The following is a 17,858-nucleotide window of genomic DNA, read 5'->3' on the forward strand; positions in this document are numbered from 1 at the left end:
AATGTGAAAACAGTAGTTGTACTGAGTATTATTTAAGCTATATATTAAACTACCCCAACGCTAAACCCAACCACTACAGTAACATAAAAACAGTAGCTGTACCGGGTTTTATTTATGCTATATATTAAACTACCCAATAAATTGTATTTTATTAACACCTACCCCCACCCCAACCCTAAACCCAACTGTCACAGTACTGTAAAAATATTAATTATTGTTATAAAGTGTCATAAAAAATGCTGCTATATTGGTGTGCTTCCGGCCGACCGTGTATCCGATCTAGACTTTACCAATAAGCTGCGAGGAGTGGCATGGTGCGTCTTCGCTGGTGTGGACGTCGAGGAGAGTTGAAATCAAGTCAACTTTATGGTAATGAGCTATGACGCGGTTCGGAGGCAACCAATCAGAATGTAGAAGTCCACCGCTTGAGAGGAGCCCAGAGAACACAGTCACGGTGAACTTTGGTTCTAGCCACAGTTGTTCCCAACGGTTTGATTATTGCAGATTTCCAGTTATTTACGATGTTTTCTTACAGGGACACACATAAAAAAATTACAGGAAAGCTACTGATGTGCATTAATGTTCTATATTTTTTTCCTTAAAAAATAAGCAGGAATCTCATGCTAACTATAACGACTTCAGAAACTGTCAGACATATGGACACACATTGGATAAGTGGAGCAAAGCCACACCACACGCAACAACTTGATCTTCCATTGTTAAATGATTTTGAAAAAAATTTGCGCAACGTTTTCATGCTAGAAAGCATGTTTTTATATGGGAATGTAAGTGATTTGCTAACATGCTGCAACAGCTCCTTTAAATGCGAGATCAATGTAGCGAATTTTGCCGACAGAGCTGTGAAGGCAGACAGCGTTGTCACCAGGGTAGCGAACTTTGACACTCTCGCAGCCTCCGATGTGAATGCACAGTTAGGCACATATAGGTGAGGTGTGTACATAGATTTGATCTATCATCTATCAATATGATTGGGTTTGATATTAGTGTAGATGGCCAGTTAGAATTCACAAATTTCACACTTAACTTTTTAATCAATCAAAACATCTAACACCCGACTGTAAAAAAAAACAGTTCAATAACTACTGTACATCCTGTCAAACATATGATCACAGTTTTTTCACCCAGAAAAACAACCGAACAAACATGCCAACACCATTTTGTTTCAGCATGCTTTTCTATAAGACACGTAGTGTAGGCATATTTAAAGCAAAATATGCATATACAAATGATTTGAAACAAGAAAGCCACAAGTAACCCTTGTAGCACCAAATGAAACCCACAACCACTGGATTAGAGGTTAGAGAAGGTGAGTTGTTAGTTTACACAGCCAAATCTGTTCATAACACCACATATACTTTATACCAGACCTTTTGATGGCAAGCCAAGATCATCCTCATCCTCATCCATATCCATATCCATATCCACATCCACATCTATATATTCCTCTATTCACAAACACACACACACACACATAGTGACCAGTCTTGCATTACTTACAGCATTTAGACTTGAAATGGTGAATTTTTTATTTTTAATTCCACAATAAAACTTTAAACGACATTACAATTGGAATTTACCGCATTAAGTGAAATGCCATGGAATTTGCATATTTTTTTGCAAATATTAAATCACAAAATGCTATTTAAACATACACTGTAAAAAGCGATTAGTTGATTTTACTTTAAAATAGTGGGTAAATGCATTGCATTAAAATTGCCGGCAGCTAGCTCTCTGGTCGCCCACTGAAGCTAAGCAGGGCTGTGCCCAGTCAGTACCTGGATGGGAGACTGCACAGGAAAGTGGTGTTAGTGAAGCAGGGGGCGCTCAATCTACAATCTGTGTGGGTCATAACGCCCTAGTATATTGATGGTGACTCTATACTGCTCATTGGATGCGAAAATTGGATGAGACTTTAAACCGCGGTCCTGACTCTCTGTGGTCATTAAAAATCCCAGTGTGTCCTTTGAAAAAGAGTAGGGGTTTAACCCCAAATTTGTCCACTGGCCTCATTCCATCATGGCCTCTTAACCATCCCCATATTGTAATTGGCTTCATCACTCTGTCTCCTCTCCACCAATCAGGTGGTGTGCAGTCTGGCGCAATATGGCTGCCGTCACATCATCCAGTTGGATGCTGCACACTGGTGGTGGATGAGGAGATTCCCCAAAAAATGTGTAAAGCGCTTCGAGTGTCCAGAAGCGCTGTATAAATGTAAGGCATTATTATTATTATTATGAACTATGCACACATTTATAAAAAACTTAACAGTTTTAAGTTACAACTCAATTACTTACATTTCTTAAGTAAAATCAACTTGTTACTTCTAAGGCAATGGAAACTAATGGCTTTTTACAGTTTAGTCTTAAAGCACTGTAAAAATGTTGACTCAACTTAAAATTGTAAGGCAACTTGCTGCAGCTTTTTGAGTTGAATCAACTTAAATCGAGTCAAGTGCAGTACACTGTAAAAAATGCTGCTTTCCACACGATTACTTCATATTGGTCCAACACAAATCCATTAAGTAAAATTGATGGTTTTTACAAATTTAAGTGGATTTAACAAAAAAAAGTCATTTTTTAAGTGTACTTGGGTTAAAAGTTGCGGTCAAAAAGCTGTGCAGCAAGTTGCCTCACAATTTTAATTTGAGTCAACTTTTTTAATAGCGTGGGATAGTTCACCCAAAAAAAAAAAAAAAAAAATTAAATCTAAATTTTCTTACCAATTACACACACTTAAGTTCTTCTAAACTTTCAGAATTTTTTAATGATTTTGTTGAACATAAAACAATATATTGTAAACAATGTTGGGAAAAAACTGCCACTAATCAATAGTAGCAACAAAATATCCTACACTATACTATACTACACTATACTACACTATACTACACTATACTATACTATACTATACTATACTATACTATACTATACTATTCATTAGTTCATTTTCTTTTTGGCTTAGTCCCTTTATTAATCTGGGGTCGCCAGCAGAATGAACCACCAACTTATCCAGCATTTGTTTTACGCAGCGGATGGCCTTCCAGCTGCAACCCATGTCTGGGAAACATCCTTACACGCTCATTCACACTCACTCACTACGGACAATTTAGCCTACCCAATTCACCTGTACCGCATGTCTTTGGACTGTGGGAGAAAACGGAACACCAGGAGGAAACCCACGCGAACGCAGGGAGAACATGCAAACTCCACACAGAAACGCCAACTGACCAAGCCGAGGCTCGAACCAGCGACCTTCTTGCTGTGAGTGCGCCACTGCATCGCCATATTATACTATACTATACTATACTATACTATACTATACTATACTATACTATACTATACTATACTATACTATACTACCAGCGACCTTCTTGCTGTGAGTGCGCCACTGCGTTGCCATACTATACTATACTATACTATACTATACTATACTATACTATACTATACTATACTATACTATACTATACTATACTATAGTAGTGAATGGCTATTTTTTCCTCAAACTTTCTTTTGTATAATTTCCATTGTGTTCAAGAAGATGGAAGATGAATAAATAATCAGTCTCACTATATGAGGGTTTGAATTGCTGAAATCAATCTCTACAAATGTTTAGAATGTTTCAAACATTAAAAAATAAATAAATAAATAAACACCTGTCAAAATAAAAGTTTAGTTTAACATGAAAATCCAGTGTCATGCATTTATGGGTATATATAGTTATAGTAGAATAGTACATTTTGAATTAACCAATAAAAGGTTGTATACACTGTAAAAATATATTAAATAAATATGCTAATTTATGTTAATTATACCACTTTGAAATGTTTTATGTCAAAAATGTAAACAAAATGACTTATGGTCACACTTTACAATAAGGATTTGTTAGGTTATTTTAGTTAGTGTAGCTTTTTAAACATGGTTTCTGCTACACTCATTCTTCCATGGCAGGGCGCACGCCAAAAGTGATCCCGGCTCGGCTACATTACAGTTTTTCATTGAAAAAATTCATTCGTGTTTTTTTTTAATAGCGGGTGATGATCGCACCAAAACATATTAAAAGGTATATAAATTATAACAGCGTGAACTTTTCTGTAACCGTAGTACTGCTGTGCGTCATTTATTTAACCCTTTAAGGTTACGTGCTGACTGACTGACTGGCTGACTGACAGGTGCATGATGTGTGAGGTCAACAAACATGACGTATAGCCGTTTCACTTTACTTCTGGACGCATTAATACCGCTCTGTAGGTCTATTGGAGACATTCATAAATATTCCTAGCAAATCTAATAAATGTTGGAGACATACTTGATACATAAACGCACTAAATCGCACTTCAGCAGCGTTTATTAGAGAGCGCACAAAAAAATCTGCGCTTGAGCAGTGTATATTTGAGGGGGCGTGCAAGAAGTTTTGCAAAGAAATTCACATGCTCGTAGGCTATTACATAAATGCATTCTCGACTTGTAATACTGCGCTCACGACATTTGTCATTGAAATAGCGCCACAGGTAGTTAGTAGATCTGTGTAAAAAAGGCCTGCCGCCACAGCTGGAAAAAATCCAAGAGGAAACACTGTTAAATATGTTCATTTATGTTAATGACCCCACTTTGAAACTCTTGATGTCAAAAATGTCAAACTAAATGTCTTAATATTGATGTTTTAGTCATTTAAAACAATATATTGTACAGGAAATAATCATTAGAATCCTAGTGTAGTATTCAAACAGTCAAAGGTGGCTCTGAGAGCTGAAAATAAGTCAAACCACTTCCTCTACAAAGGTCACATTTACCGCTGAATGCAAAAAACTATTTTACTGAATGTTGTGGTTTGAACACAAGCTAAAGTCTTATTGACTGCATGCTTGGAGTGTGTCGTTTAGGTCTAAAATATTCCTTGAGAGAGATTTCCGCTAGGAGAAAGAGAGCAGAGGAAGTCCATTACATAAATCTGTAAACCCTTTGACAGGGAACATAATCTCTGGCACAAAAAAGGTCTCTATATGGAGGGATTTAGCTCCCCCAAAACTGAAATTTTGTCATTTAGTCAAATCTGAGATCATCTAGAGGAGATTAGTTTTAGTTTGAGCTCTGTTTAATCTGATCGGTGTGTAAGAAACATGGGCTTTCATATGGCTAACCGTGAGCCACAGCTTTTCTGTTAATACAAGTAAACTCTAATAAAAGCAAACAGGAACAGTTGTTTAAAAAAGAAGCGTTCTTCCTCTTTCACATTGATTTAGTCATGCTTGAATTTGTTTTTTTGAGGAAATATTAATAACTACAAAGTGTTGTGTTTCCCCTTTACAGCTTTGTATCCACGCAACAACAATCTAACACACATTTAATATAATATTACCATAACTGATCTTAAATTAGAAGCATGTCAGGATGGACTTTGTTGTTTGCAGACAAAGTCTAATCTAACATGGTAAATGTAGATAATGTCATGAATGTAAATATTTGGGAGAGAGATTAAAGTTGGTTAGAGAGTAAAGATATGTATTTGGTAAAAATTTAAGTTTGTTAATTATTGTGTCACCTTTGCATAACCATAATAAGAAACTCAAAAATATATATTTCTCTATTTTTTCATTTATAGTTTGATCTTTCATTGCAAGTGGGTCAAGGAAGGGCAAAAATAAATAAATGTATTATATATATATATATATATATATATATATATATATATATATATATATATATATATATATATATATATATATATGCAATGTACAGTTTATCTCTCTTTTATTAATCTCTCTTTTAAATTTATGTTTTGTTTATTTAATTAATATTTTATTTGTGCATGTACATTAGATTAGTCTAATCAAAGATAATGGTCCGATAATAGTCCAAAAATTAGTAGCAAGAACTAAACTAAACTAAAATAAAATATAATTTTGTATTACCATAGTTTTTCTAACTGCACTTTATAACTTATACCTGTATCCTGCACTTGCTGCTATTGCACTGCTGGTTAGACCTAAACTGCATTTCGTTGCCTTGTACGTGTACATGTGTAATGACAAAGTTGAATCTAATCTAATAAAACCTTGTAGCTTGTAATTATTTTTCAATATTTCACATGAATTTAAATAAGTTATCTTCATATTTCTAAATATGTTCAGTAATTAAAATATCATATTAATAAATATATCCATTTAATAAATCTACTTTGTTTAAATGCACCAAAAAATATTACCTATATTTACTGAAACGTATTTATTAATAGTTTTTAAACCTAAGCAGAAGACATGGTAAAATGTCATTCAGTGTAACTTTAGTTTACCTTAACAAAAAAAAAAAAAAATATCAGGCATATTTAAAACAAGTATTATTTGACAACAGCCTAAATGGTTAAATAATAATTAACTAAGAGCTAAAATATTAATTAATTCTTAGTCTAACATTTTATTCTTTTCCCCTGTCACTAAAACTCTTCAAAGGTTTTGAATAAATTAAAATAAAATAAAATAAAATAAAATGCAGGTCACTTTTAGTATTGGCACTTTGCCATCCATGAATAAGTACAGGTCAGAACAATGTTGTTCATCTTGTCATTCATATACAGTGAGGATACACAAAAAATTACTTCACCCACATTATATTCACATGCTATTTCTCAACACACACACACACAAAAAAACACTTCAGTGCATTTAATATGATTTCTGTGCACATAAAAACACCATTGCATCCTAAACTGAAGACCAAATTTAGGGATGTCTCAACTTTGTCCCAAGTACAATTGACCACAAACAGTACTTTAACAACTACAACAGAACCCATTATTAGGCCCACACAGAATCTGCACGCATAAATCTGCTCATTTTTAGCCCTGCTTTGAGTCCATTTATTTACTTGTGTAAATGAGTGTAAATTGTAATTTATTCAGTTTTTAAATTAATTTCAGTAATGTTATTGACTAATATAAAAGTGTTCATTCGATTTATTTATAATACAGATTGTGCAGTAATATTTTCTGTCTTTTAGTAGATGTATTATATAAGAGACGTGCTTTGTTTACCAAATAAGTGGATCTAATTGGATTTGCATTATAAACATGAAATAAAAGTTAAAAAGGTAATATTGTTCATTTTATATATCACGTTTTTAGTTACGATCCCAAAATAATTCTGCATATATCCACAGATTTTTTACAAAATTCTGCACAGAAATAGCCAAAAATGTCCTCAGATTCTGTCTGGCCCTACATATAATCCTTAAGAAAGTATTTTAACTCAATTACAGTCATTGTATACTGATTCTGAATAACACGTGTACTACACAGAACACCGTAACAACAAAATAATATACATAATTATTAAGAAAATCACTTTAACACAATCACATAGTCATTGTATAGACCTTTTTTTTTGTTGTTGCATGGAGGGCACCATAGTGACCAATGTCTTCGGTAGAATGCTAAGAACTTCCGTTTACAGCGTTTACAAGCGGTAAATCTTGGTCCGAAAATGGTTGTCGATACCGTTTTGAGTGGCTTGCAACTTTGATTTTGAAAGTTGTGTGTTAAAGCTGTTATACTTCTGTCAGATGCGGTTCTAGCCTGAGAGAAAAACATTCTCCTAATTCAGTGTCTGCCGTCAGATCAGATGCTGAAATACAGCATCAGTGTTCCCGACCTGTCAGCTGTTATATTGTACTCCGCGGCTCTTTAATGCACACGCAAACGCGCATGCACACACACACACACACACACACACAAATACACACACGAACACAATACTTCACTGCATGTTGAAGAGCAAACCATATTACTGGCATGAAAATAGCAGGTGTGTATGCCATGCGATTTTCAAAAATTAGCAATAAAAGTACGCTACTGATACTCTGCTGGCTGATGTGCATGTTGATTCTAACAAGTTTCATTTAGTTAGTGTTGTGTAGTATTTACCACGGTTTGTGCTTTTCTGTCATTTGAAAAAGACACCTTATTTTTTACTTTGTGATACTTATTCAATCACTGTGTTAGTGGGGCAGTACAGGCTATGTGTGTGTGTGTGTGTCAAACATTTTGGTGAATTACATTTGTTTGGTTTGGTTATATATTTGAAAAAACGAGAAATTTTTCAGTTTAGCCATGACGAAGCTTCATTTAAATGGCACAAGATGCCACCTGACAACGAGGGTAAACACCTTGCAGCAGTTGTTTTCCATCCTATTGACAAATTACCATGTTTGTAAACATTCAGGATGCGCGCGCAGGGAGGTGGCAGAAAGAAAGCGGGAGCGCTAGCATTTACAGCGAGGGAATGACATCCGATGCGGTACAGAGTTTTTTGTTGTCTTAGAAATAAGATATATTGATTACACATTATATATAAATTATTTACATAATGCTTTCAGCATATTATAACAGCTCGTCACCCAGTGATAAGCACAGTTATTCTGCAAAATTAATGTTAAAGTGAGAGGTGTTCATCTGACAGGTCCATTTGCGATAGCATGCTCCCAATGAATATTGGATAAGACGAAATAACCAAGCATCCAGCCCCAAATAAACAATCTAATTTAAGCTCCAAATGATTTTACAAGAGAGGAGTTAAAGATCTACAAGTTTTTGGATGACAACAATGGTGTTCTGTGTGGTCATGTGCAAGAAATAATGCTCCAGGATGACCAGATTCAACACTATGTAGAGCTAAAAACCGAGGTTCTGCTTAGCCAAAAACAAGGAAAGAAGACGGAGTTAACGTTATACAAGGCCTAGGTAATTAATCACCAACACGCAAAACGACAGCATTCTGACAGAGAACTGCACCTGTATGACAGGGTATGTGAACGTACACATAAAGGTAAAGTTGGTTTTATATTCGCACATTCTGACTTTCTCCTTAATAATATAATTTTATAAAAGTATCATTTGCAAACTCTAAATAGTGAAATCATATTAGCAGCCAATGACTATCACTGTACAACACTATTCACAGTCAAATAAACAGTGTTAATGCTGTTTTCAAGTCACACTTGCAGGTTACTTCAGACCGAATATTCAAAGTGCTGTGGTAATCAATATAGGGAGTGTGTCACAAGTTGTCACTGAATGAATGTGTGAATACAAAACCAAGTTTACCTTAATAACTTTCACTTTCACGTTTCATTCTTAGCATTCAGTGTCCGCAATTTAATTCACCATATGGAACTGTTTTTGCTGAAATCATTTCTGCAATCAAAAACGAGTAATGTGTATGATTCAGCATAGCGTGATCTTACCTGATATAACATGAGAACCGCAGAGTCCAGCATTTATAATTAGGTCATCACTTCATTCGGGTCCCTTTTAGCCAAAGACGTCTGCAGTTAGCACTAAAGCAGTGTGGTGTACGGTAAAAGTTAAGGTTTTTAAGAATTTGGCATCCTACCGCACATCACGACATCTTTACTATCGCAGCCTGTGTTTTGTTTTTGCAAACGGGGACCCGTGTGACGTCATGTGTGACGTAGGTTGGTAATTGGTCTATTAGATCGTATTTTTTAAAATGATCAGTCCAGGAGGTGGCGCTGATCGACAGCAGTATTAGTTCAAAGACGTTAAAAGCAAATAAAAAAGATTAAAAATATTATTTAGCAGCAGTCCAAACGTGACTATTTATACGCATCAGCTGCCGACCGGAAGTTCTTAGCATTCTCCTTGCGGATACACACAAAGCATAATGGGTAATTTTGCATTCTGAGAATAAGGTCTATACTGATACTGATTAACATGTGTACTACATACTGTAAAACACCATAACAACTGCAATATTACCCATAATACTTAAGAAGATGATTTTAACACAATCACAGTCATTGTATACTGATACTGATTAACAAATCTACCACACAAAACACCCTAACAACTACAATATCACCCATAATTCTAAAAAGCATGACTTTAACACAATCCCAGTCATAGCATACTGAGTCTGATTAACACATGTACTACACACAATGCCATCACAGCTAAAATATTATCCATAATCATTAAAAAGATCATTTAACAATTACAAAGTTATTGTATACTGATACTGAATAACTTGTGTACCACACAAAACACCATAACAACTAAAATTCTGCCCATAATCATTAAACAAATGACTTTCACACAATCACAGTCATTGTATACTGATACTAATTAACACGTGTACTACGTAAAAACACCATAACAACTGTAATATTACCCATAATCCTTAAGAAGATGACTGTGCAATCCCACAGTCTTTGTATACTGATTCTGAATTACACGTGTGCCACACAAAACACACATAACAGCTAAAATATTATCCATAATTATTAAAAAGATGATTTTAACACAATTACACAGTCATTGTATACTGATATTATTAACAAATGTACCACAAAAAATGCCATAACAGCTAAAATATTATCCATAATCATTAAAAAGATGATTAGCACAATTACAGTCATTGTATTCTGATTTTGAATAACACGTGTACTACACAAAACCCCCATAACAACATAAAATAATGTCCATTATTATTAAGAAGATGACTTTAACACAATCACAGTCATTGTGTGCTGATACTGATTAACAAATGTACCACACAAAAACACCTTATCAACTACAATATTACCCATAATTCTAAATATGATTTTAACACACTCCCACAATCATTGTAAACTGATTCTGAATAGCACATGTACCACATAAAGCGTCATAATAGCTCAAATATTATCCATAATTATTAAAAAGATGATTTTAACAATTACAGTCATTGTTTACTGGCACTGATTAACACATGTAAAACAATAAAAACCCCATGACAACTACAATATTACCCATAATCATTAAAAAGATGACTTTAAGATTGTTATTCAGTCATTGTAGACTGAATAACACGTTTGCTTTGTTTGCTTTAATTAGAGCACATTTAAAAACTACAGATGTTGACCAAAGGGCTTTACAAAACAACATACAAAATCTATACGTATATATAAACATAATATGTGTAGCACAAACAAAACTAAAATATTACCCATAATTAATACGAAAAAAAGTTTGACAATTGCAAAATCACTGTCTACTAATACTGATTAAAAAGTACCACACACAACACCATAACAACTAATATACTACCCATACTCATTAAGAAAATTACTTTAACACATGCACATCTTTGTATACATAAAACACCATAACAACTACAATATTACCCATAATCCTAAAGATGACTTTAACACAATCCCACAGTCACTGTATACTGAATCTGAACAACATGCGTACCACACAAAACCCCCATAACAGTTAAAATAATGGCTATAATTATTAAAATGATGATTTTAACAAGCTTATAGTCATTGTATATTGATTCTGGATGACACTTTACCATATAAAATGCCAAAACAACTAAAATATTATAATGTATTATATAATGTATAATGTATAATAATACTGAATAACGTGTACCACACAAAATACCATAACAACTACAATATTACCCATAATCATTAATAAAATGACAATAACAGTTATTGTATACTGATTTTGAATAACACATGTACCACACAAAATTACATAACAGCTAAAATATTACTCATAACCATTAAAAAGAAGATTTTAATAATTACACAGTCATTGTATAATAATACTGAATAAAGTGTACCACACAAAATCCCATAACAACTACAATATAACCCATAATCATTAATAAAATGACAATTACAGTTATTGTATACTGATTTTGAATAACACGTGTACCACATAAAATGACATAACAGCTAAATTATTACCCATAATTATTAAAAAGATGATTTTTATACAGTTACAGTCATTGTATACTGATTTTGAATAACACAAAACCCCATAACCACATAAAATAATATCTATAATTGTTAAGAAAATGACTTTAACACAATCACACAGTCATACTGATTCTGAATGCCACACAAATCCCCATAACAACTGAAATATTATCCATAATTATTAAAAAGACGACTTTAACACAATCACACAGTCATTGTATACTGATTCTAAATAACACGAGTACCACAAAAAAAAACAACCTAACAACTGCTAAATTACTGATTACCATTAAAAATATGATTTTAAAAATTACATAGTCATTGTATACTGATACCGATTAACACATGTACCACAAAAAAACCCATGACAACTACAATATTATCCATAATGCTTAAAAAGATGTCTTTAACATTGTTATTCAGTTATTGTAGACTAAATAACACGTGTACCACACAAAAACACCCTAACAACTATACAATATTACCCATAATCCTTAAAAATATGATTATAACACAATTACAGTCATTGTATACGGATAGTGATTAAAGCATGTACTACATAACAACTAAAAAATTACTTATAATCATTGCTAAAATTTCTTTAACACAATTACAGAGTCATTGTAGACTGAATAACACCTGTTTGCTTTATTTTGAGCACATTAAAAACAACAGATGTTGACCAAAATGCTTTAAAAAAAACAACCAACATACAAAATTGATACTTATGCATATATAAACAAGATATGTCTAGCACACAAAAAACATGACTAAAATATTACCCATAATTAATACACAAAAAGGTTTAACACAATTATAAAATCATTGTATACTGATAATGAAGAACTTGTGTACCACACAAAACAACATAACATCTATAATATTACCCATAATCATTAAGAAAATGCCTTTAACTTTGTTATTCAGCCATTGTAGACTGAATAACACATGTACCACACACACAAAACAAAAAAAACCCTCTTACGCTCTGCTCTCTTCACGCGACATATAGCATCTCGAGACAACAGGAAGCCGAAAACAGCACATCAGATAAAGTGAAACTTGCCCCAACACTTCGCATCCCGTTCAAAAAAAATTCTAATCGACAGCTTTACTGTGCTTTTTGATCAAATCCTAAAGTTACAAACACAAGAAAATCAGTTTACCTTGCTCCTCCAGGATGCCATTAGGCACTTTCTTATCCACGGCTGTGATGACAGCTTTCCTCTGGTTTTTCAACCTGAGAAGACAAACAAAAAGGTCAACTCTATCAAGGCTAGACACCATGTGGCACGCTATCGCAATCTTAACTCAATCTCACCAACGAAAACTCGAGCTTTTTTTCATCTGTTTCTTTACAAAACGACACACACACACTCTCTACCGCCAGAACCATGCACACATACACACACACACAAATCTGCGGCTTTGCTACAACAGTGTATGAATAAATATGTGTATGTGTGTGACAGCATGCCTCAGTTCCCGTCTCCGCCCTTTAATCAGAAAGGGGTGGAGCTTGTGGGCATGACAGACACACTATATTTGTGTGTGTGTGTGTGTGTGTGTGCATGTGTATTTGTGCCATACCTGAGGCAATACCAGGTCAGCAACCCTAGAAAAAGCAGCAAAACGGAGAGCCCCAGCAATATGGACAGGATGTGTGTGTTGAACGGCCCCGGGTCCTCTAAAGGAAGAAGGAGAGGCAGTTAAACCCACAGTGAACAAAAGAACAGGAAACTGGCCCGCGAACAGAGCTGCTGGAGCCGGAATGGCCACACTGAGGTGCTTTAAGTGAGGGATGGCAGACAGTCAAGTCCAAGGCATTATTAGTGATTTAATAGAGAGTCTGGTGCTGTTTTGACTGCGCTGATAAGCATCGCTCATTCATTTAACAGCAGGTTTGACAGGAATCACCCACTAAAGCCTGCGATCAGCACTTTACTAAGGCCCAAAATCACAGGCTGCGTAATCCATGCAGATTTAACACAAATCCACACCAAACACATGATACAGGAATGCTGATAAATGCTGTTCAACTATAAACCAGACCTGACCACAGAGTTTCCATGACTTTTCCAGTCATTTGTGAGTAATGCCTATATATATATATATATATATATATATATATATATATATATATATATATTCATGTTAATGCTGGCAATGACTAATATATAGTTCTGTGAACATAATTTAATTTGTAATTTATATACAAATATATATATATATATATATATATATATATATATATATATATATATATATGTGTGTGTGTGTGTGTGTGTGTGCGTGCATCGGCCAGTCCTTATTGTTGAGTCCTGATATATATATATATATATATATATATATATATATATATATATATATATATATATATATATATATATATATATATATATATATATATATATATATATATATATTATAATACTAATATTTTTTGTCTGTTTTAAAATATGATATATAATTATACATATTATATTTTTATAATATATATTTTCATTAGATAGATAGATGGATGGATGGATGGATGGATTGATGGATTGATGGATTAGACAGATAGATAGATAGATAGATAGATAGATAGATAGATAGATAGATAGATAGATAGACAGACAGACAGACAGACAGACAGACAGACAGACAGACAGACAGACAGACAGACAGATGGATGAAGGGATAGATGGAATGATGAATGGATGGAAAAAGACATGGAATGGAATAATGGACGGATGAATGGAGTGATAAATAGATAGGTGGATTGAAGTATTGATGGATGTGTAAAAGAAGATGGACAGGTGAGTGGAAAAAAGCTTATTGTTCGATAGATAGATAGATAGATAGATAGATAGATAGATAGATAGATAGATAGATAGATAGATAGATAGATAGATAGATAGATAGATAGATAGATAGATAGATAGATAGATAGATAGATAGATAGATAGATAGATAGATAGATAGATAGATAGATAGATAGATAGATAGATAGATAGATAGATAGATAGATAGATAGATAGATAGATAGATAGATAGATAGATAGATAGATAGATAGATAGATAGATAGATAGATAGATAGATAGATAGATAGATAGATAGATAGATAGATAGATAGATAGATAGATAGATAGATAGATAGATAGATAGATAGATAGATAGATAGATAGATAGATAGATAGATAGATAGATAGATAGATAGATAGATAGATAGATAGATAGATAGATAGATAGATAGATAGATAGATAGATAGATAGATAGATAGATAGATAGATAGATAGATAGATAGATAGATAGATAGTAGGCTTGTGCCGGTATTCGGTAATGCGATAAATCACGGTAATGAATATGCACGATATTGTTATCGCGGGCACTTCAAAATACCGTGAAAAATAATAGATCCGAATTTATATTCTTAGAACGCGCCTTAGCTTATTTTTCATCAACCGCTTGAAGAAACACTGCGTATATGCTGCGCAGAACTGATGCGCACTCTGATGTAAACAATCCCCACATGTAGAAGCACTGTGTGCGCGCCGCCGCACTATAATCCTCTTACGCAGGGGCGGACTTGTCATTTGGCTGACCGGGCACTTTCCCGGTGGGCCGACGTACTTTTTGGGCCGGGCTGATCATCGTCTTATGATTTGATCGGCCCATAAAAGGCTTAGCAGCCTATCGTTATTTTCTGCCTTATTGATTGACGCTGCTGTGATCTGTGACTCTCTGAAAGTAGATGCTTTTTTTCCCGGACAGACAGACCGGGCCGGCCCATGTGACACTGTGCAGCCCATTGGCTCTTTTCGGTATTGACATTGGGCTGGCCCAATCACAAACTCCTATTTTGGACTCCGTGTGAGCGTGCGTCGTCTGTGTGTATTTGTCAAAATAGTCGAGAGTCAGAGAGAAGAAACGCAAGGGAGGCGCAGAGAAATCGCGGGAAATACACCAGCGTTTCATTTAGCGATTCTGAAAAGTTCTCTGTTCATTCTAGTACACGGCTAAAAACGCAAATCACGTGACCACACTCTCTCTGCCCAGAGCTGCAGCCACTAGTTCAGCGGGTAAGCATAAACCCCAGGTGAGAGTATAGTGCATGTCAGACAGTTCATCTGCTGGATGATCTCATCTCACTATAGTTGTTAAACGTGATATTGAATTCATCTTGTTGTCTCTATCTAACAATTCTTATGTCTTTTGAATCACTTGTTCTCAGTTAACTGTTTTGGCTGAGTGCAAAGATAAGCTAATATATTAATTTATGTAACCACATACACTGATTCTGCACATTGACTGATTGCTTACCTTTATCGTTTAAATTTAATGTACGTTATACTGTTATAATGGCCATTATTGGTTATTAAAACTGATATTCTGCAAAAGACAGTGTAAATCAAATATCAAAATGAAACAAATTTGACTTATATTATGTTTTCATTGTTTAGATAGTGAAACAGCAAGCAGGATGAGGTGAAAGAGGTTAAAATGTAACACTGTTGCCTTTGAAGATTTACCCATGCATTAGCAGGCAGTTTTTGTTATGTTTATTATTGAATAAGCTAAATTGACTGTAGTGTATGAGTGTGTGTGAATGAGTGTGTATGGGTGATTTCCAATATTGGGTTGTGGCTGGAAAGGCATCTGCTGCATAAAACATGCTGGAATAGTTGGCAGTTCATTCCACGATTGCTGATCGAAGACGGTTTCCCTTTGCACATTCACTTTGATATAATTGCTCAAGTTTACTTTTATATTGTGTATTGTTTTATTTATATTTATTTGTATTTAAATGTTTGAAGTACTTTTAGTTAATTAAAAAGTTATTTAAGTTATTAAGTTGACGAAACTGAAGTTTTTTTGTTTTTTTACCTGTTTCTCTAGTAAAATTACAATATCGTGATAATACCGTATACCGTGATAAAAGCTTAATCAATTAATCGCAGAATGAAAATGTGATACCGGCACATGCCTAATAGATAGATAGATAGATAGATATGCTAAACCTAAATAATATGCACTTACCATGATTGTTTTCTGTTGTGTTGGTTGTGACCTGTGGTAGAGTTGTTACTGATAGTAACAAAACAAGGACCATTGTGTCTGCAAGAGAAGAAAACAAATCATTAAATTAAATAATTAAACAGAAACAATTTCCTTGAATGACTCCACATTACAGTAGCACTCCATAACCAGACACTAGCATTGCACTACTTCTCCACTAGATGTCAGCAAAGCCATTGAAAACAGAACTAGCACAAGAGATTCAAACCATACTAAAGATTAAAACAGAGCTCAGAGAGAACTCATAAACATTTCTCACATAGATTAGACATGCTGTTTTATTTTAATCTTATTTACTTTTGAGGGGTTTTAGTCACCAAACAAACTGTCAAGCGGGTTAAAAACAAGACAGACCATCCACACATCTGTTATTTTAAAGGTGTTAAAACCTAATCGGAACGCGATTAAACTTGAATTTGTATTTTTTGAGGGAAAGCTGAATGTTTAGGCTTGTCAGCGGTGATCGCTCCACCCGTTATCTAAATATCACGTGACTGACACATTTAGAAGTGCAAATGCATTAGATCTCACCTCATAACTTGGCCTGACTCCCGCTCACACAAGAGCAGCTTTTAGGCTTTTTTACACTTTCACTTTCCTTTAGTGTGTAATGTGGCTGTTTGAGCATAAAATATCTGCAAAGATACAGTCCAAAGTTTCTTCAAATTGAGTTTTTCCGTTTACCATAATCCCTTAAATGCGTCAACTGACGTCCGTGAACTGCTCGTCACAATATCTGAATATAAATAATTCCCGCCGAAAAGAGATGGGGCCTACAGCCTTATCTGTGGTAAACGGTGTTAAGTAAAGCTACTTTTAAAAGCAAAATGTAAATCTTAAGCATCTTAAATGTTTGGACTGATGTCCTAAGAAAAGACATCTGAATTTAAAGCAGTAGGTGATTGTCTTCAGAAACATTTTTGTTGTGCTAGTTGAAAGTCTCTTCACATTCAACTATAGCAATGAATAAAGTTAATTATCTAAATGTATTTATTTGTATTTTTGTATTCTGGAT

General features: G+C 34.2%; 1 protein-coding gene across 5 annotated transcripts in view; it reads right to left on the bottom strand.

Moving 5' to 3' along the window:
- ptprea (protein tyrosine phosphatase receptor type Ea) overlaps window positions 1-16,878 on the bottom strand; it is a 60,029-nt gene extending 43,151 nt beyond the window's left edge. For 2 of the 5 annotated variants that reach the window (XM_056469849.1, XM_056469848.1), the window contains exons 1-4: window positions 16,805-16,878; window positions 13,371-13,467; window positions 12,947-13,020; window positions 1,389-1,466 (exon numbers count right to left, since the gene is read on the bottom strand). In XM_056469849.1, the coding sequence (XP_056325824.1) occupies window positions 1,389-1,466; window positions 12,947-13,020; window positions 13,371-13,467; window positions 16,805-16,877 (322 nt within the window). In that variant the 5' untranslated portion in view covers window position 16,878. Of the gene's footprint in view, window positions 1-1,388; window positions 1,467-12,946; window positions 13,021-13,101; window positions 13,211-13,370; window positions 13,468-16,804 lie in introns of those variants that run through there. The other 3 variants (XM_056469850.1, XM_056469851.1, XM_056469852.1) reach the window with 3 other exon arrangements.
- Window positions 16,879-17,858: the final 980 nt, after the last annotated feature.

This window comes from Danio aesculapii, chromosome 12 (genome assembly GCF_903798145.1).
Source record: "Danio aesculapii chromosome 12, fDanAes4.1, whole genome shotgun sequence".
Taxonomy (NCBI): domain Eukaryota; kingdom Metazoa; phylum Chordata; class Actinopteri; order Cypriniformes; family Danionidae; genus Danio; species Danio aesculapii.